Source organism: Melospiza georgiana, chromosome 3, assembly GCF_028018845.1.
Source record: "Melospiza georgiana isolate bMelGeo1 chromosome 3, bMelGeo1.pri, whole genome shotgun sequence".
NCBI classification, from domain to species: Eukaryota; Metazoa; Chordata; class Aves; order Passeriformes; family Passerellidae; genus Melospiza; species Melospiza georgiana.
In genome coordinates this window covers 92,253,799-92,275,023 of record NC_080432.1, presented here as the reverse complement: position 1 = coordinate 92,275,023, position 21,225 = coordinate 92,253,799, and the positions used below count along the sequence as shown (strand labels likewise).

The window sequence follows — 21,225 nt, the reverse complement described above, 5'->3', positions numbered from 1 at the left end:
CTTACAATCCCTTCTTGTCCATCTGTGGTAGGGCTGGAAGGCAGGAGAGTGTCCTCTCCTTTAGCTGCAGTGCCAGAGCCTAAGTCTCATCTTAATTGTCTTCAACCCAACCACCAGAAGACAGAGGACATTCACATTCCCTTTTTAAACTGAGAACAGCTGACAAAACCCAACAGTTTAAACTTTTCCAGAAAGCACAAACTCAGCCCACAGCGAAGCCAGCACTCTCCAAGGAGCAGGGCTGAAACACAAACTTCAGCCCCAGTCCATGTCAGGGTCACGCACCGTTGCAGGCACACGAGCGCAGGTTCCGCTCCCTCTCGCAGAAGGGGACGCACTCCCCGTCCTTGCACTTGCCCATGTCCACGCACACGGTGTCATCCGGGGCGTTCCCCGGCGGGGGACACTCGCTGCTGTTCCCTGCAGATGGAAGTCAGCACAGTGGGAGGGCTGTGTTAGAGCAAAGGGCAGAGAACCTAAGTGTGCAGAAGAAAGAAGGAAAATAATGGAAATACAGACTTATCCCAGGAAAAGCCCAATAATAGCTTGTTCTTGGCTTTCAGCTGCAGGCTGCCTGCCAGCTACTCTGAGAGGCAGCAGAAGCTCTGGAGGCTTTCAACAGCTCGGGCATTGTGGCACTGGCAACCAAGCAGTAGGTGCAGACCCTGGAGCCCCCCTCGGCAAAGCACACGCTGACTTGACTCCCTGCCTCCAAGAAAAACTATGAGGAGGAAGTAAAACAAGTGGGGAAGTGAAGAAAAGCTGCAGTAATTCCACCTTTTCTATGCAAAATTCATTCTTGTTTCCCCCCAGGGACACACTCTGTTTTGCTTTTTTTTTTTCCTTTCTTTTAAGGGAAAGAAACAAAAAAAAAATTTATAAACAACGTTTTTTATGTTCTTCTGGGCAATAAATCACAAAGTGACTCTTGAACTACAATGAAACTCATTATAGGGGCATAGTGTGATGCTTAGCTGGTCTCTAAAATTGCACATACCGGATGACTAAAGGGCACTAGACTGAAAGTGGGTAGAACAGGACACTGAGCCTGAAGCACTTGGCTAGCTGACATACAGGGGACAGAACCACATCCTACCAGTGCAAAAAGACTCTCCTTTGCAAGTGGCATTTATGGCTTCCTGGCATTTCTTTTGTGCACTTTCAAACTGGCAGCCTTTACAGCAAGGACTGTTTCGGTCACTGGGGAAAGATCAAAATGAAAGAAATAAATATTAACCAGTTTTTAAAAAATAAGTACAAATGTGACAAAGCCAGAGAAAAATTATGTTTAGGAAATAAAAAGCTACTTCTTGGAGACCGACTCATTGATTCAACCTTTGTCCTCTCTGCCCCCCTCCTACAATCACCTTTCTACATACATAGTCACTCTTCATGCACTGAAGGCCAAATCACATATAAAGTACAATATATTGAGAGGCAACAGAGGGACCCTTGTATTTATTCAAGGCACTTGGATCAACCTCTGGTAACCTGCTGTGCAACTTAGGACAAGATGTTTCACCCTTTCCTTCCCCAAACATTTCTCCCCCTTGTGTCTGTCCTGAAGGTTTCCTACTTTCTATTCTGCATTGTCTTTACTTTCATTTTCTCACCTAATACATGAAGGCCCTTAGTACAAAAACACTCATTAAAATGCGTGGATTTTCTTGCTAAACAACAGGAATTGCACAAGCTCTCTAATGTTACATGGTGTAGAGCTAAACTATGAAAAAAAAAGATTGGACACTGCATTGCAACAAGGCCATGAGCATCCCAAAAAGCAAAAACAGAAAGAGGAGTCAGTTAGTGCAGTCACTGTGTTGTCTGCTCAAACACATTTTGCAGCACTCTGGAATTACCAGCATGTACCAGTGTAAAAAGCCTCCTTCCAACACAAACAAAACTTGTGCAGAAAGTGTGTACAGGAAATTTTTTAATGCTTTTTGATTGCCTAAGTTTGCTTAATAATAATGGTAGTAATAACAATGACAGCACAATAATAATTTGCAAGACTGTGGCTCTTGACACTTCTCGGGAAAACAAACAGAATGCTATAAAAATTACTGTATGCACACAGAAGCCTTTCATGAAATCTTTCAGAGTTGTGAGCTCACTCATTCAGCCTTAGAGCCAGGAAAGGGGCTTGTGACACTGCAGGTGGCTTTAGGAGTTTTTAGCCCAACCCAGCGTTCTCTCCTGCGTAAAGAGAAGCTGCAGCTCATTTCCCCTTACCTGCACTTGGCACCCTCTTTCAGTTTGCAGTCTGCAGAGCAGCAGGGATCAGCCAGCTGGTACAGGAGGCCAGGGTCACATTCCTCGCCTTCATCCACTCTGGAGTTCCCACACACTTTGTTGTTGCGCTCTTTGAAGCACTCCTGGGCCTTGACCTCTATGGTCCTATGGATGGATTTTTTGCTGCAGCTTGAGAACATCTAGAGAGTCACAGAGGAAAAAAGCAGCACTGAGTGTACCTTTCTGTCAACAACTGGCATCCAAGACAGCCACAGCCTCCCCATATCTCTGAGCCCTGGCATTCCAGAAGGCAGTCCTTCCCTTTGTACTGCCAGTTTGATACCCTGGAAGAACTTTAAGCTGGGTCAGTAACAGACACTGCTGCACGCTGCAGGGGCTGCCCCACGCAGCCTGGCCCAGAGCCAGCTCCAGCTCCCCCACGGCTTCGGCCCCAGGAGGGGATGTGAGGCTGCACAGGAGGCACAGACTGTGCTGCCTCTGGCCAGAGGGGCTGGGCACAGGCACAGGGCACACTGCAGGCCAAGCACCCCCTGCTCATCTGGGTTTCATCTGTACAACAGGCACAATGCCAAGCCCACAGTGCCAGGGCAAGCTTCCACCGCGGCTGTGGCACCTGGCAGCCCCTCTCCAACAGCAGCCATGGAGCACCCCAAGGCTGTGTGGGACTGAAGGTGCTGGATTTGACCCTTGCTGGGACTTGCTTGTAGCAGCATATGGCCACAGCTAATTACAAACAACTAATTAAAATGGACCTTGACATGCTATGAACTCCAGTGAAACCCAGATTACAAAGATGAGCTTATCTTACAGAGAACCCAACTGCATGCAAATGTTTTCTTATGGCTAATCCATTACATTCTGGTGGTTTCAAACTACAGGAATCATTAACTAAATAGATTTGCCATGCAAAGGGTCACTGACCATAGCAGAAATTTTTGTGTTGATGCAAAACTAAATAACCATACCTTGTTGTTTTCATGATCCCCACTGACAGCAATAGGATACATGACATATTTCCCACCCTGGTCTTCAGTGGGGGCACACTCTGGCAGACTGTCAGGATCATGCTCTGCTCCAAAGTTGTGTCCAAGTTCATGTGTTGTAACCAGGTCAGCCTCCTTTTTTGAACATGAAAAAAACAGTGTTGGAAAAAATTAGTCTGACCAGTAAAGGACAGAAGATCCCAGCTACTTCTAAGCCACCAAATACTAAAATACACTAAGATGATAGGGAATTGTCTATGAACATTCTTCTGGTTTTCTAGAGAAATTAAGGTAAATAAAATTGTGGTCCTTTTCAAAGTTAAGTTCAAGGACTAGATTTGAACATTGAATCACTGTTAAAGGCAAAATACTGTCCTAGAATACCAATTCAAACTTGTTTTCAAGGCAATGCAGATGCTTAAATATGAACATTTCCTTCTATGTAGCTGGAAGACATAAAAAGTTAAACAAAAACCCAATCCAAACAAACACCAGCTACTCCAATTAGTCAATCTCTTGTTTAACAGATCTTGCCATTAGAATTATTTCTTCTAAATGGACGATGACATTAGGAATGCTGAATAAACTCCACTACTGCATGATATCTAGGAAAGACACCTACAATTGTGGCCCAACAGGGATGGATTTCCAACATCATTTATGTGGGGCACACCTGCCTGTGCTGAGGATCCCAAACCGGCTCTGCTCGCTGCACACCTCCCACGGCGCCCTCCCCAGCAGATGGTGTCACGCTCACAAGGTGACAACCACAAATTAAACTCACACAGAAATAAAGATAACCACAAGGAGACTGGGCAGCTCTGGAGAGGAACTGTCACTGCAGCTGCTGTGTGGGCACGGGAAGGACCAAGAGCTGCCATGACCTGCCCCAGTCCGTGTCTAAGCATGGCCAATGTGGGAGCCAGAGACAGGAGAGTTGCCCAGGCATCCCTCCTGGCCTTCACTGTGTTTCATTTGGAGAAGAGTTTTAAGGAGGCTGTTTTGGTTTTGGTATTTTTGAATCAAAGTGGAAACCATGCAGCTCTTTCCCTGTGAAATCAATGTGAACCATCATCCCAAGCCCTAAGCCTGCCACTGGGAAGACAGAAAACTAAACCTCCTTTGTAATCTAAGGCAGAACTCCAGTCTGGAGATTGAACAAATGCAAATAGCATGGCAACAGCTATTGCTAGAGCTCTCTGTCAACATCCCTCTAACACAAAGCTTTACTGTCTTTTTTCCCTATCTTCTTGACAGTTTCTGTGCCAAGTTTTAGCCCACACATCAATTATAAATTCCTATTATTATAATCATGCTACAGAAAAGCACAGCTGAGAAGCCAGCAGAAGGCAGCAAAAGTGAAATATGCCCAACTTCAAAGATTTAACAGAGGCAGACATAGGCGCTGCTCTGGTTCTTTACAAGTGAGACAACGCTCATATTTAGGCCTTTGTGCATTTACTATCTCATAAAGTATGGAAAAAATCCAGGAAGCATCAACTTACATTAAACTTAGTATTAGCGCTAATAAGCTGTGTCTACCATACTGTTCTCTGCTCTAGTTACTCAGGACACCCAAAAATCAGGTGGAGGAATTTCATTAAAAGGCTCAAGCTAAACCTCCTACTTTGCCTGCTTGCTGTTTGAGGGCTTGTTTTGTTAAGAGTTTTGTTGTTTGTTGGGGGATTTTTTGTTAAAACAAAACACATTTAAATTCATCTTCAGACATCAAAAGCCTGTTTATATCTAGGAAACTATAGGTCCTATGAGACACTAGCTGTTTCTGTTCCTGCTTCACAGTGAGTTCAATTTTCAGTTCCATTCAGGCCTGTCTCCCCTTGTCAGCTACAACAAAAAAGATTATTTTTGTTTTATGATCTGTATCCTTGTCCTCAGAGATCTCACTCAAATGGAAAGCCATCAGCTCTTTTCTGAGAGAGCACAGGAGTTTGTCACAATCCCATGGCACACATCACCAGCACACACATATGAGGAGGATCCTCTTCTACCTTTGTGAGGATGGTCTTCCCATAGTTCTTGGTGCTGGTCAAGCCACTGTTCAGATAGATATCCTTCTTTACAATTTGACTGTAATAAGCTGAAAGAGTGAGAAATAAACAAATTAAAATTGAGAAACGTTTTTCTTGAGTTTCAGGGTACTTTTGGGAAGAGAGGGATACTTGTCTGGAGAAATGAACAGCTTTACAGCTTTATTGTTCTCACAGGCTCACTAGTGAGACCCTGCCAATTTTTGGAGCTGGGAATCTTTCAAGCACAGCTCCAACAGCTCATGTATTGCAGTAAAGGCAAAACCAGCAGAAATTTCCAAGACAACAGCATCTGCCATTCCAGAACCGCTGCAGGATGTGCCCACACAAAGCAGCCCTTAGAACAGGGTTTTTTCTATACAGCCTGCTCACACCAGATAGCTTAGCAACTTTGTTTAGTGACTTTTATCCTTCCCCCTTTTTCCAGCTCCAGCCAAAAAAAAACCAGCCATCCTTTCTATGTAAAAAACCAGTTCCTAGAGTGTGTGCAAATAACACAACACACTCCATGAAAGTTGGAGATATGAATTAAACATGAATAACAAAAACTAGCTTCCAACCCAGAACTAGGAGAGAAGAAGAAGAAGCCTTGCCTTTAGGACAAATGCCACCATGGCTGTTAGGTCTGGGAGAGCCAACATAAGCCAGTCCAAGCGTTCCCATGTCAAAATCTTGGTATGTGAAGAGATGAGCAAGGCACACATGAGCTGCTTTCTCTGCAATATCAAAGCTAAATTGCTTTAAAAAAAAAAAAAAGTCAAATCCCAGTTAGCTTACAGTGCTTGTTAGAAGTCTATAGATAATAATATTTATTTAACGTGCCAGACAAGTACCCCCCAGATCTGGTTAAGTCAGAAAACAGCAGCTGCTTAGCAGTCCTGCAGAGCTGCAGGAAATTAAACTCATGCCCAAGTACACTGTACACATTCATTTACATAACTTGTCTATTCATTCTCCCTTTCCACAGGGAGGACAAAGCCAAGCACAATAACTTGATGAAGGTCACAAGGCAGCCAGTCTCAGGGCCAGACACATCAGGAGTGCCTGACTCAGACCACATTAATAAGACTAATTGATGTCTGCTCTGTAATTATGCAAGGGAGCCCTTTACCAAGGGCTGCAGGGCACAGCAGCTGGTTTGACTTTGTGTGACATCTACACATCATGCAGAGGGAGCAGAGGACTTTCACCCATTACTACAGAGCAGCCACATGAATGACCAATTTTCTGTTAAGGGACACAATTTTTCAAGGGTTACAACCTACCTCTAGCAGCATTTTCACATCCCAGGCATCTTTCTTATCATCTGGGTAACTTTTTGCCATGTTATAATGTTTTTCTCCAGGTTTTACAGGATTTGGCTCATTGTGGATAATAATCTACATGTCAAAAAGGGCAACAACAATGAACAGGAATTTTTGTCAATTTTATAGCTACAGAAAAGGTTTCAATGTATTTTAAATATCCTAATAGATCTGTAAGGAGAAAAATTCAGACTCGGCATGATTCTAATATTAACTTTCCAGTCTCTGCTAGTTAAATAAACCAACTAAATCATAACTAACTACATTGTAAGTAATCCTTTTACAGGATAATATCAGAAGTTTTCACTGTAAAATTCTGCTTTGAGATGCCTTTTACTTTTAGAAAAACCCCAAACAAATAAAACCAGTATAAATAACCCCAAATAATTTCAGAGCTCTAGCTAACCAAAATGCATGTTAAAGGACTGCCACTTTCCCAGTAATCCAGAATTAGTTCATCATGTTTCTCCACCCCCTCCCTGCCCAAGTAATGCTCCTTCTTTATGCCTGCAGATCTTTTCCCAGCAAAGGGGCAGCTGGCTTGTACCATGAGTCTCCATGTCCCACACCACAGCTCTTGCAGTATGCTGAGCTGATGGCCTCCTGTTTTTAATGCTGTTTTCCAAATTTCTGTGCATTTCAAGGCGCCATAACAAAAATTGAAGTCACAACATTCCCTGTGTCCATATACAAGCCCAGCATGATGTCATTAAAGCTCTTCAGGCAGGATTGTTTTCACCTGAGTTTGAGGCCCTCTCAGACTTTGAAAGCCAAGCACTAGCAACAGGTATATGAGATAAATGCATGAGTATGTCTGAATGAAACAAAATTTGCTCATATTCAGGTGAAAAATGCACTTTTGAATCAGGAATAAATATGGAAATTCACATCTCAAACACTGCAAGGAACTGAAAATGGGCATCATGTCAGATCATTAACACTGGCAAGATGCAATTTCAGAGTGCTCCTGGCTGGAGTTAATAATGTAGGATTTTACTATTTTATTTTTTTAACGTAGGATTTTATTATTTTACTATTTTTACAAAATAATCAGAAGCACTGCTGGTTAAAGCATGCTCCTTGAAGCTGGAAGGCCTCTGCAGAGTGCAGTGAATACCTGCTCTATCTGTATGCCGTACCCATTGAAGGTTCCATCGTCCCAGGAGGTGTTTCGGTAGATGTCATCCACTCTGTCTATCAGCTCAATCTGTGTGGAACAGAAAACAAGTTACCCAAGTGAGCTTTCAGGGAGCAAAAGACACTCAGAGAAACTGCTACATACTTACCTAGAAACAGTCACTTGAATTAAAATTGAATCTCGTGTAAGGTAACAGGACCAACTCCCTGGATCCAAGTACTGTTGCTTTTGGATCAGAATTATCCAATATATTTGAAAATTTTCCATCATAAAAAAGTAGCACAAACTTTTCCATTTATCACTTTTGTTTGTGTAGTGGAATAGCAATAATATTAAGAACAAGACATTTTGAGAAACACTTTGTTCAAACACTAATTTTCCAGATTTCTTTGAGGGGAAGGGCAGAGGAGGGAGCTGTTTTTACTGCTTTGTTTCAGCATAGTGCTTAACTAGTTTAACTGACCCCCCAGGCTTGCTTCCCTCACCCAGCCAAAAACCTATTATTTTCCTCATTATGGTTCAAGCACAAAGTTCCAGGAAGTCTCTTGTCAGTGCTCACAATCAATACCTCCCTTTTCAAGCTGTTCTCTTAAAAAAAACACCTTCTACTAAATATAAACCACCAAACTTGCTGAGAAGGAGAAGTGACATTCAGAACCACTCAGTAACAGTTTATGCTTCAGTTTTCCAATCACTGTGTTGTTAACAGTACCCATCTACCCAGGAAACACAACAGGGGTCAGCCTCAGCACATGTCAGATGCTGAGATAAGAGGACTTCTGCAAACACACCAAATGAGGCCCCCTCACCTGGAGAATGTGAAAGCATTTCTGGGAACAGAAAGGTCAAAACGCCAGCAAAAGTGGAACAGAGTGATTAGCATTTCAAAGAGTAAAGCTCAGAAAGAGACTTTAGATGAACAACAAGCCTCCAAACCTAATTTGTTTTGTCTTCAGTCCCTAAACCCCCATACTCTCCCCTTCTGCTGAAAGGGAGAAGGGCCTTGTTCTAGTTCACAAAAACCTGTCAGACAGACAACCCCAGTGCTTCAGCTGGGTCACTCAGTAACTCGTACACATGATGGAGCCCTGCTTCCCTGAGGATGGCTGAACACCTGCCTGCTGATGAGAAGCTGTAAATTAATTCCCTTCTTTTGCTTTGCTGCTGTGAGCAACTTTTGCTATTAAACTGCTTCTATCTCAATCTATAAGTTATCTCACCTTTACTCTTCTGATTCTCTCCCTATTCCATCTGGGAGGGGAGAGCAAGTGGCTGCCTGTGGCTGAGCTGCCTGCTGGGGTTAATCCACACCACCACTGTACAACCAAACAACTTGTTTACTGGGCCTGCCTCTAATTTATTGTTCTGGACAGAGAATCCTGAAAGAATCTGGGAAAGAAGATCTATATGAGCTGCTTTAACTTCTCATTAAAGATGCAAGAACTTTAAAGATGCTCAGATCATTTGCAGTGGATTTCAAAACCCAGGAGACTCTAGAGCTCTGACTGAGAAAAGACAAATTCCTGGGCAGAAAACGGCATAGCTAACAGAAGTATATGGCAGGAAGGAATTTGCTTTCAAGTGAAATTTGAAGACTACTGAACTACATTAGCTTCACTGCAGAATATCTTTAAAGCACGATTTAGCACTTTCCCAGGTAAATATCATGTGTACAAAAGCAGTATAAGCTGTATGGTGTTTGAACTACTGCATTTTCCTGCATCTATTCCAGCAAATGCTAACAGGGTACAGTTACTCACCAAGTAGTTGATAGTGGTGCTCTCTTCCCCACGGCCCATGTACTTGAAGAAACGATGGTCTGCCACTACCAACATCTTGCACGTGTTCTTGGAGTTCTCTGCAACGGCTCTTTTCTTCCGATGGGGGCTTTCTAGAGTAAATATTTTTAAAAAACCACTCAATACTACTACCCCTGCTGAGTCTACTGTCCTTATTCAAGACCTGAATTTGAGTGTGGGTGGGCTCCTGGGAGGAGAATGGGGATGTTTAGTTTTAGTTTGGGGCTTTTTTTTAATAGCTATTCTTGTACTTTGTCTTCCTAACAGTCCTCAAACTTACTGTAAGGAGAAGAATGCATGGCAGTGAAACTGAGTTATTCATCAAATTTACCTATAGAGCTTTTAAGGTCATCACCACAGTCTTAACACCTCTCCTCCTCCTGTTCCTAGTCATTACCCCAACTTCTGCTAAGACAGCAAAGAACAGAGGAAACTGGGACCAAAAACTCTCAAAACTTTATCACAGCTCAAGATGGATTCCTTGAGTGATCGTAGAGGCCAAACAGGTCCTGCTGCACAGTGCACAGAAATACAAAGTTGTTTAAAGAGGCATGAGGAGTGCTGCTTCTTCCCCCTCCATGCCCACAGTGAATTGAAAGAGCTAATTTGTTTCAAAGATGTTGCTCTCCCAAGGTATGGACACTCACCTTCATTTTGTTTCCTGTCTTCCAGTCCTTTTGGCAGCAGTTCATCTTCACTCAGCTTTAAATAACCACATACTTTGGGGGACTGCAACCTTGAGAAGTCTTTGATATCTTCAGATCTGTAGACCAGCAGTCTTTCATCTTCCACATCATCTACAAATCTCCACAGTGGCTGACAGCACAAGGAGAAGTTAGAAACACAATGAACCCAAAGTCTAGATAAGTAAAAAACTTTATGTATCTCCACAGTTTTCTGTCTACACACACAAATGCACTTCACCCACAGCAACAAATCTACTGATAAAATGACATCCACAAGACAGCCAACAGAAGTCAACTCTCTTATGCTACATGGGAATGCAAAAGTCTGAGAGCATCTTAAGAAAGTAGTGGCAGCTACCTGATAAAGCCATAGGAGAGAATTTTTCTTCTCCTCAGAATCTGAGCAAGCTGAAGAGGCTTCTCAGGTTCCTCTGCTCCCCTCTGTAAGAGCAGGGAGCCAGAAGGATATCTTTAACTGCTAACCCATGCACTGACCAGAAGCACAGGAGGAGGCAGGTAACAGAGAGCCTTCAAGCACACAGCAGAATGTGGGCTCTTCAATGTTCAACAGCTACCTAAAGTCACTCACAAGCATATAGATTTCTCCAAAACCAAAGAAGACCATGAAATCTGAAGGAAAGACACCAATTCCCATAGCAGATGCATAAAAATAATCTTTTTACTTTACTGACAAGTCCTATTTTTATCTGAATGTTAAAGCTAAAGCCACACACTGCATATGACACAGACAGGGTCAGTTCTTTGGCCAGAGGCAAGCAGCACAGGCTGCCTGCACCTGCAGCATAGAGCACCTGGCTCTGGGCCTCCTCTGACCCCTGCACAGGGTTCTTCCAACTTCAGCCAGCATCATTTAGCACACTGTGCTTTCACTTCACAGCAAAAAGGTGAGATGAAGCTTTCCCAGAATGTGAAGGCTGTGCCATGTCAGCAGCCATGTCTGCAGCACAAAACTGAAGGTTTCACACACTAAGGCAAGGTGTGAGAGCACCAGTGGTTTACACAAAGGCCCACAGCCTTTCCAAACCATACACAACTACCCTGAAAACAAAAGCAGGAAATGGCAGAGCAGCTTTGCCCATGCTGCCTTTGGGGAACAGACTCAGGCCAGCTCCCTCTGCACGTGGCAATCATCTCACCCAGGGCTGGTAGTGGCCAAAGCTGACCTGGGAACACCCCAGCAAGGCAGAGACTGCACTCACTGCCTGCCCCAGCTGCACAGACACAGATTGCCAGGAACAGGGGCTTGGCTGCACCCCTGTGAGAGACATGGCACACCCACAACTGCTCTGGAGCACAAACACAAAAATGCTTTACATCACAAGCAAACAGATACTGTATGTTCTCAATGTAAAACACAACTACAGTGATTTGGACATTTTGATCACATTTTTATACTTTCACAGGACTAGATTTCTCAGGTTTACCCATAATTCTGTGTATCTTTGGGTTTGGAGACAATTACAATATCCATGTAACACTCAGCCATAATTACTGTTATTCAGCCATTCAAATACTGCTTGTGTCTGGGAATATACTGCACTGAATATCTCATTATGACAGTCCCTAATTATATATTTGTTGAATATTTTTTTTAACCAAGAGTTCAAAATAGCACAAGCAAGTAAAATGGTGAAAAACAAAGGAGTAGGGAAAAATAACCAATTTTCAGATAAAATATCAGATTTTTAATGAAACTCTAAGAATGGGAAAACTTCCCAAGATGTAACAAAGCCAGTTTTAAAAAGCTTCACAGACATTGACTCTGTTTAGACTGCCACAGTTTGTTAGAGGCCATGATCACCACTAATTTCTGACATTATCTCTTTCTGTTTCTGAAACCCCTTCCTGTTTAAAATATACCTTCTCCCTGATGCACCTAAAACATGCACCTGTCAGAGAATGCCACTCACTAAGAAAAGTCAACACTTACAAGCCAAATTGGTTTCTTATTGCTCTCCCTCCTCACCCCAAAACAAACACTACCACCAAATCTAGTCTGAGCTACAGAAGTGTCAACATAACTAACAAGGCAGAGGAACACCCAGAGGAAAAGAAGGTGATTGTCTGGATACAGTTTCCCATCACAGCAAAGCATACCTCGATATTGTATTCTTCTCCATCAGTATTGATTCGCACTGTAAAATCTTCATCTCCAATATGTGCCACAACCTTGGAATTATGCTCTCCTTTAACATAAGCATGGAAGCATTAAATTATTTCAGCTGTTTGCATGTGCTCCTGCACAGACACTGTTTGTTGGGGGTTTCTAATTGTTTCTAAACTTCATGACAAATTACTTTCCTCAGTCTCTGTACTGTTCCATTTAAAGAAAAAAACAAAATTAATCAGCACTTCCCCCAAGTCTTAACTTCCCAATAGTCACAGTAAACGAGACTCAGACTTAACAGAAAATTTTGCAGAAAGTGTTGAGATGGCTCTGGGGATTAGTAATGGGGGACACAATATTACTGCCAACAAAAGCAGCATGCATCTAACTACTATCAGACAGCAATTTCACGGCGTCAGCCTGCATTCCAGTGGGAAAGTCTCACCACATCACAAAGGCAACAAAGAAATCAAAACAACTTAGCAGAAGCATTAGTACTGCATGAAAGTGGAGCGTGGCATCTTTCTTTACAGAGAAGTAATCTACAAAGAACTATCTTTAAGTCTTTTAATTGAACAGTCTGGGCATTACAGCATCACCTCTACCTTGGCTTTGTGTTCTGGGGCAAGGAACATTCAAGTCCTACATTCCAGCTGGAATTAAAGCTATCATCAGCATTTAAAAAAAATAATAATTTGCAAGCTGCTGCTTAAGTAAATTATACCTTTGTGTCCTGCCAAACTCAACACAAGAGTCCTGTCTTAGGAGCTTGATGCAATACACCCCACCACCCACCAAACCTAAAAAATCCCCAAACACACCACAAAAACAAAACCAGAAAACCCAACAGGATAAGAATTACATTTATTTCTTCATCCTAACCACATCTGATGAAAATGAGGGAAATACACCATTTACTCTGCCCAAGAGACCCAAGCAATGCTGTGGTTTCTCAGCACTGACCCATAGTCTACTTCATACTGACCAACGACATGTCCGGTGAAAAAGTCTCGCCACTGAACACGATACTCCTTTTCCTTGCCTTCACCATCCACAATTAATGCTTGAAATTTTTCTGAAAAGTGTTCAGCAGTTGCAGTTAAGTACAATTTAAAGTGCCTGTAAAAGAATTTACTTACATTTATTTTTAAGCCAAGTATACACATAACAGATACATTCAATCTCCATTTTACTGAGGGTCCAAAAGAAGTTAAAAAGCATTAATTCTGATAAGCAGGCTAAAAAAACATATACCATGTAATTGATAACTGTAAATATTTTAGAGTCATGGATGTTTAATTAAAAAAAAGTTTTAAATAACCCCCCAAATCCAAAACAGTAAGAGTTTGCTCATGATGTGCCTTCTCCATTTGCAGCTAAGGAAAACCAGTTACTGGTAACTATTAAAAAAAAAATCAGACCAAGAAATTTCTCCATCTATTTGAAATTAAATTATCTTGAAGTTCTTCCTTTCTGACATAATACAGGCAGAAGACCATTAACAGAAATCTGAACTCCCTACATTTTTCTACATTTTTTACAATATATTGTCACAAAAACTACAAACTATCCCAAGAAATATTCCTTCTCTAGAAGAAGCCTTGTGGGCTCTTGGTTTATGTGGGCTTTGGGTCAAGGATTTTTGGCATGCTCCTCTGCAATTATTCTGTAATCGTCAATGGCAACCTCACCCTAAAGCCAGCGTGCATGAGGCAGTGCAAAACAGGGACAGTCAGACATCTGATCCCATCAACCTTTCATAACTGCCCCTCCAAACTCAAAAAAAAATGCCCTTTCAAACATTCTGAGATTCAACAATTATGCATTACTTGCATGACAGCTGAAGATGACACGGGAAAGCACATGAATACACAGAGGACAAGATGTCAGACAAACAAAAATGAATCTACATTTGTTAATACAAAGTGTTATTCTGACCCTGCTCCCCATTTCAGATTCAGTTTCAGCACTAAAATACCTGCAGGGCATTTTTCTGACTCTCAGAATAAAATCGCTGCAATCTTAATGCCTGCTCCCTTCTACTTCTCCTCCCCCTTTCACCTGACCTTTATTTCCCATCTTATAACAAAAACCAAAACCAAACCAAACAAACAAAAGATGAAATACAATAAATCTCTTGGGCAGCACACCACACACACATCCCAAACTGAAGGCTGAGATTTTCAAGAACCAGAGGACAGACAAGTACTGACAACATTGCCAGAAGAGGTAAAAGTGACATTCAACCCTATCAGTGGAAGTAATCTACATGAAACTAAACCTAAAAATAAAGCAAAAGAAATCCTAAATTACTGTCACTTCAGCCACCAGAGAAATAAAACAGAACTTACTTTCCCCTTTCCTCTGAGTCTCTCTGAAGTCATGGAGATCACTAACCTAGAAGAACTGGCCAGTCATGACAGAAAACAAGACAACAATTTCTGGGTTTGAAACTGCACATTACTCATCAGAAACCGGAGGAAAATATTATGCTATTTCATCACTGATGATTTAATTACCTTTGCAGGGCTGAAAAACTTAAGAGCCTCTCCACATGTGTCTCAGGCTGGAGGTCCCTCTTCTTCAGTGAGTGCTGCTGGATGCTAGACAGGGAGAGGATGTCGTAGTCTGAAAGCATGGACTCAACTGTGTCTGAAAGACCAACAAGGAAAGTTTTACTTTCAAAAGACTTTCTTACCAAATGCACACATAAAAAAAGAGCAAACCAGAGACTCCCATTTCAACAGCGAGACCACAGTTTGCTCTAATTTTAGGATAACTACTGTACATTTCTGTAATGGCCTATTTTGTGTACACAAGTAGAAATCACAGAGTGAGACAAGACAATCTGAGAGAGACAGAGTTTGCTTCACTTTTTCTACAACTTCTGAGCAACCAACTCATCATTTTTATTGCCACAGCAATGCAGAACTAAGCCCTCCCTGGCTGCCTCCAGAAACTACATGGGGAGAATGTCCCCATTTCTCTGGAGTGAATTACTCTCCTCACCTGCTGGTCCGCACATTAGTCTGAGGAAGAAAATAGTTTAACCTAGGAGGCTTAAACCTAGTTAATTGCAGACTGGACTGTATTGGGCCTTTCTGCCCAACAGTAGCCAGAAAGCAGGTATCTGGACAGCACAATCAATCAGAACTAACTAACAAGACTATCCAGGTGAGATACCATGGTTTCCCAATACCTTACCATCATGCAAAACTCCTTTTCCTACTCAGAACACGAAAACTTGTTCAGAGAAAGAAGACCAAGTGCCTGAAATCTTAAGGGAGCAGTACACAAATTACAAATTCACATCAATATTCTGCAGATGTTTCCACCATTAACAAGTGCAGGAGAGCTGCAAACAGTTCTTGGCTCTTGCTGATAAAGCCTCCTGCTACTTTGTAAGGCATTTCTTCATCCAAACACCCATCCACACTCTTGCTTCTCTGGAGCACCCACCACCCAGAGAGACACCCAACAACCACCCTGGCTTCCACTAGCACTGATAGGTTCAGTTGCTATTTAAAGCCTTAACCACAGGTTTTTATTCCCACATTGCCATTTTCCTTCTCAGCCAGAGGTGTTCACTCTTCACTGCACTAAATGAGGACTCAGATGTGCTTTCCAAGAGACAGAAGTGCTCATCCAGACATTCTTTTTTTAAAAAATTTCCTGTTTCCTTCCCCTCCATTTCCAACTATGCTTCTAAACCAGACTTGACAGCTACCAAAGAGGTTTTCTGTTAAGGAAGATGGCATTTCTTCAGAGTCCCTAGCTAGTGGGGTCACTAGTTTGCCCCAGTCAGCAAAGGCACCTCATGTGTTTTAGTGGCCTTTAAAGTAAGCAGCACCACTAATAAGCTGTTTTACCAACTATTGTGCAACAAACCAAGATTGGCAACTTAAAATCTAGATGCTCATAGCTCTTGAAATAATATGGGTTTTTTAAACCTGTCACTCAGTACCATAATTTATGCCCAAATCCATGCCTCCAAAGCCCAGGAAAGCTTTAAGAATGTATGCACTGATGAGGGCAAGGGAAGCACCTTGCTTTTCCTTTTGCAAGGGGGTGGGTGAGTGGGGAGAATTAGCCAGCCCTGTACAGCCACAGGTGTGCTTGTGTACACTGAAGTGAGGAAGGCACAGAAGCAAGGATGACCCTCACAGCCCTCCTGGCCCTGCACCAGACCCACTCACAGGCGAGGCACAGTGACAGGGCTCCTTTCTTGGGCAGCAGGTGCCACTGAGCAGTGGTTCCCAGGCTTCTCCCTCCCGGGCCTTGAGCAACACAGGAAGGGCAGTGCAGTTGCAATTTCCTGATTTCTGTTTACAAGCCTCAGGTTGAGAGCACCTGCACATGATTACCATGTGTTTCGGGTTATATGCAAAGACAAGTTTCTATCACCGTGTTTGGTGTCCTTGGGATTTTCCCCACACGTGCCCCACCGCTGCATGTCAGGCAGGGCCTTCATTTTAAGTTGCCAAATGCTGCAGAGCTGATTCACTAGAGCCAAGCAGTGAGTAAATGCCTAACTTCCCCCTCCAAACAGCTCTTTTTTTGTTAAAAAGTCTGTTCTAATTAATTGCTTTTTATCTGGCGTCCGCCCTCATCCAGAACCACCTAGGAAGGGGTAGGAACAGGCAAGGAAATCAATTCTGGGAAAAAAACCTCATTAAACTGCATAGTTCTGAATTCTTTTAATCAAACTCGAGATTCTGTCACTAAACTCAGGGTAGAGCTGACCCCTCAATTAAAGTGAATGCCAATACACAGGATATCCAACATTGGTTTATGATACAGACCAAGTGTGTGGGACATGGGGCATGAAACAAGAGGTGTGGTACCACTGCCGTGCTGTTCAGGGACTTGCCAAGCACAAGCTCTGCCCAAGAGGCACAACCCCAGCTACAAAACATTACTGTCCTTTTCCACCTCTGCCTTTGAAGCACAGACCAGAACCAAGAGAAAGCCATGCCAAAAAGCAAGACGCAGTTGCCACTATGGCCAGACAAAATGTCTCAGTTTCATGGCAAGAGAACTGAGAAGTCTGCTAAAAAAAAAATCAGGCTTTTTTATTTGGTAAGTAAGTCCTACTCCACCTTAATATACACAAACACCCTTCTGGAAATGTCTCAGAGAGACACAGGAAGGGTAGTAAGAACAAGACCTAAGAAGTTCATGAAGATGAGTAAGATGATTCTATTGAAGTAACAAATGAAACACACGGCACTCCCAGTTCCTGTAACCCTGAAACAAGAGTGCACTTGTTCATATTTCCTCTTGCCCTTCCTAAATTTGTTTGCTTTTAATTTTACTTACAACATAAGTAGAGGCTTAAGATACACTGCTCCCAGACATAATCTGTTAACAAATTATGGTATCAGACACATGTGAAACAAATATATTGGTAATACACTCAAAACAAAAGTTTCCTGTAAAATGTTCATATTGCGAAATGAATCCATGTTCATGGCTTACTGAAAATAAAAAATGAAGTGTCATTATTGTAAAGGAAACACAGAACTGTACAGAATCCAACTGTACAGCAGACTGTGGATGGGAGCCATAGAAAGCATATACTTGACTTTTTATTCAAGTTTAAAAATCTTTCTGGTATTCCTTCCCCATTATCTTCATTATGGTCCAAGAGTCATTTCCCATGGGCTTCAACAGATCTGAGCTTAGGTTTCTCAAACCATTTTTTTGTGGTTAGTTCCCTTCCACACCCTCCTAGATTTCTGCATTCCTGTCATTTCAGGGAACATCTTAATTGCATCCTGATATGGCAAGTATTTATTTATTGCCACCAGCCTTCACCTCATGGCACCTTCCTTCCCGGAGAGAAACCTCCTAAGAACATACAGAAATTGGGTTTGTAAGACAGACAGAGAAGGAACATCAGTGACAAAGACAATATCCCAAAGCTCTCAAGAAGAAATCCACAGCAGTGATCCACCTCTGCCCTCAGCTTTGACCTCACCAACTCCTGCCTCTTTGTTTGCACTTTGTTTCTGGTGGCACTAGACTTCCAGACTTAACACAGAAAGTATCTTTTATTAAACTCCGCTCTAGCACCAAAGAGCTCAAGAATGCACGGGAGAACAGCTTAACTCCCTGAGCTGGAGGACACTGCACATATTTGAAAAGCAGAAGTTTCTCTTTCAGTGCTCAGCTAGCAATTCAAATACCAATGTCAGCCTTCTCCAAGCAGCTTGGCTTTCCTAAGTACAACAGTAAATTCCCATGATCTCATGCCCCATCTATTGTCTGGAACCCAACAAGTAAATGTGGCAAGTCAGCCATTTCATAAGCATTCTTTTGCACTGCATCATTTCTGGAAAGGTTAAGCTTATCTGGAAGCGTGAAGTTTTAACTCAGAAGATATAATTAATATTTTTTAGAACTCTCTTCAAAATTATCCCATGACAGAAAGTGTTCCTATCTAAAACTCAAGATCCAAAATTTAAAAAAAAATTACTTTTGGGATTTAAAAAAGACCACTAGATAATCAGTGGGCCTTGCAGGAATAATTGCAGTTATTTCTCCAATCATCCCAAGGGAATAAAAGCAGAAATAATTTTTCAGTCAAAGGCACCGGAATGGGATGACAAGCCTACAGAGAGCAGTCCTACAACAGGCACTGCAAACACATTCAGGAAGGATTTTGCAGTGGGACTGTTAAATCAGTGTCATCTCCAAGACTGAAGGGGCTCCAGGCTGTATTTCATGCGGTGCTCATCGACTACATCTGGGTTCTGATCTCAAGCTGATTTCCAATCTACCTGTCAAAAGCTTACAAGCAGTTGACTGACTAGTAACAATTTTTCTGATACAGCTCAGGAGTGGCTGAATAGAAGGGCTCCACGTTCTTAATTGTTACTATTTAGTTTTGTATGCTCTTCTTGTACATTAAAATATATTCAATAAAGTAACCAAACACAGTAATTGGAAATATAACTCAGAGTCTCAGAAATTAGATTAGGAAACACAGCCTGGAGTCTTTCCAGCTTGAAGCACAAGAGCTAAAGCAGGTGTCCATCACCCTACATAAAACAGCTGCCCCTGTGTTTGCAGTAACACCCACTCACTGGCTGCAGCACCATTCCAGGGAGAGCTAATGGAGAAGGCAAATATATTCACATTTCAACTGGGCACACAAACAGTGTGTGCCAGGCAGGAGGTGATGCAGCCCTGCATAAATGTTTGTGGGTACCCTCTCTGAACAGCTTATGGTGCTTTTAGGAGACTGTTGATGAAAAGGACACATTGAGAGAGAAGGTTCATCGTGGGAAAGCTGTTCAGTAACAACTCCTTGCACGTGCTGTTACATCTTTCTCCAGCACATCTGGTACAGAGACATTGCCAGAGACACAATACAAAGTGAACTGAAACACTTATCCCACACAAAACAGTTTAGATAAATCATGTTTACTTGTTTCCACTGAAGAGTGGTTGCTGTTTTGCTCATCAAGAACATGTAAACAGAAGAACTTTTATCAGAAACCAGCTCAAAGCAAGAACCAAATACATGGCAGTGTTCTAATCAACCATAACAAGATAAAAGTTTACACTCTGAGCACATTTCTGGACAAACCTGTTAGTAAGAATGGTGAGCCACATCAGCAGTGCTGAATGTTTTAGGAGGCATGTTTTTAACTCGATCCCAGCTGCACCAAACTAGTCAAACCACGTGAGAAAACAAGGTGCCTGCACTCACTCACTCTCAGCAGCACAGGAAGCCTCCGGGTAGGGTTAATCAGCCCTCATGCTGGGAGGGCAGGGATGCTGCTGCTTTACTGTCCACCTCTCCACTTCTCCTGCAGTTACACTGGGCAACTACTCCCTCCTTATCACACACTCAGACATGCCAGTGATGGGTATCATGGAAAAGCTAACAGCTTGCTAAATACCCTTTAGCTCATCTCAGGAAAAACTTGTTCATGTAGCAGCACCTTTATACTACCCCAACGTTTTTCCCCACAGTAAAATAAACATCTGTTTCTAGGCAGTGGGAATATTTACTTAAGGCTGCAAATTCTGTTTAGCAGAAGCTGTATAGATAATTAAGCTGCTGTTTCTGGTGGTTTTGAATACAGCTGAATACCCACAATGGCTCCCACACATTACCTCACACACTTCCAACCTTGCAAATTATCTCCTTCACTAATCACATCTTAAATAAGGATTAGTGAGGAACAAAACTTACACTGTTGGATCTACTTGATTTAATAACAGTTTGTCCTATTAATGACAATAGACCACTTTCCAAAGGAAAAAAAAAACAATATACTGCCAAACATTGACATTATAAAAATTGAGGAAGTCTACTGAATGAACATCCTCATAATCAAAGTGAAGCAAGGGCAATACAGCCATCCCATCTTACAACAGAACAGCATCATATGACCTGATGCTCAAAAACCCCCAGCACAACCCACCCCCAAATCACATGCTGTCATACATCCTGCAGAGAGGAACTGCCCAGCCACCAGGATGCAGTGTTCTCTGGAAACAGACCATTTGTCTGGCTATCAAAAAACTACAAGCCTCACTGCTGTACAAAGATACCACATCACAAAATCCTGCTGGGTCACAAAATCAGATCAAGTGGAGCTGATTCTAGGTAGACACTAATTACTGTCTAGACTACACTTGTGACACCAACCCCTTCACTTCTGACTGCATTGCTTTTCCTTGTGGATACAACTATAGACTCATTCACACATGAACTTCCAAAATTTGAGGCACCTCACAGGTATTGAGGGGCAGAAACTTACTATTCTAGTGAAAACCTGAAAATGTGAGAAAGGAAACCAAGGGACATCATGTTCTTGTTCAACACCTCAGTAATTATGGATCAGCAGCTGTAGGTGCCTCCCTTCATAA

The 21,225-nt window shown here is 42.3% G+C and overlaps 1 protein-coding gene across 1 annotated transcript in view; it reads right to left on the bottom strand.

Annotated features, from left to right (window-relative positions):
- The window catches only part of ADAM17 (ADAM metallopeptidase domain 17), a 32,902-nt gene that overhangs the window by 5,657 nt on the left and 6,020 nt on the right, over positions 1-21,225 (bottom strand). Inside the window, exons 2-14 of the mRNA XM_058020062.1 lie at positions 14,859-14,991; positions 13,325-13,458; positions 12,330-12,418; positions 10,173-10,341; positions 9,487-9,617; positions 7,706-7,795; positions 6,550-6,663; positions 5,878-6,022; positions 5,246-5,334; positions 3,219-3,371; positions 2,233-2,432; positions 1,097-1,200; positions 286-420 (exon numbers count right to left, since the gene is read on the bottom strand). Coding sequence (XP_057876045.1) covers positions 286-420; positions 1,097-1,200; positions 2,233-2,432; positions 3,219-3,371; positions 5,246-5,334; positions 5,878-6,022; positions 6,550-6,663; positions 7,706-7,795; positions 9,487-9,617; positions 10,173-10,341; positions 12,330-12,418; positions 13,325-13,458; positions 14,859-14,991 — 1,686 coding nt within the window. The remainder of the gene's footprint in view (positions 1-285; positions 421-1,096; positions 1,201-2,232; positions 2,433-3,218; positions 3,372-5,245; positions 5,335-5,877; positions 6,023-6,549; positions 6,664-7,705; positions 7,796-9,486; positions 9,618-10,172; positions 10,342-12,329; positions 12,419-13,324; positions 13,459-14,858; positions 14,992-21,225) is intronic.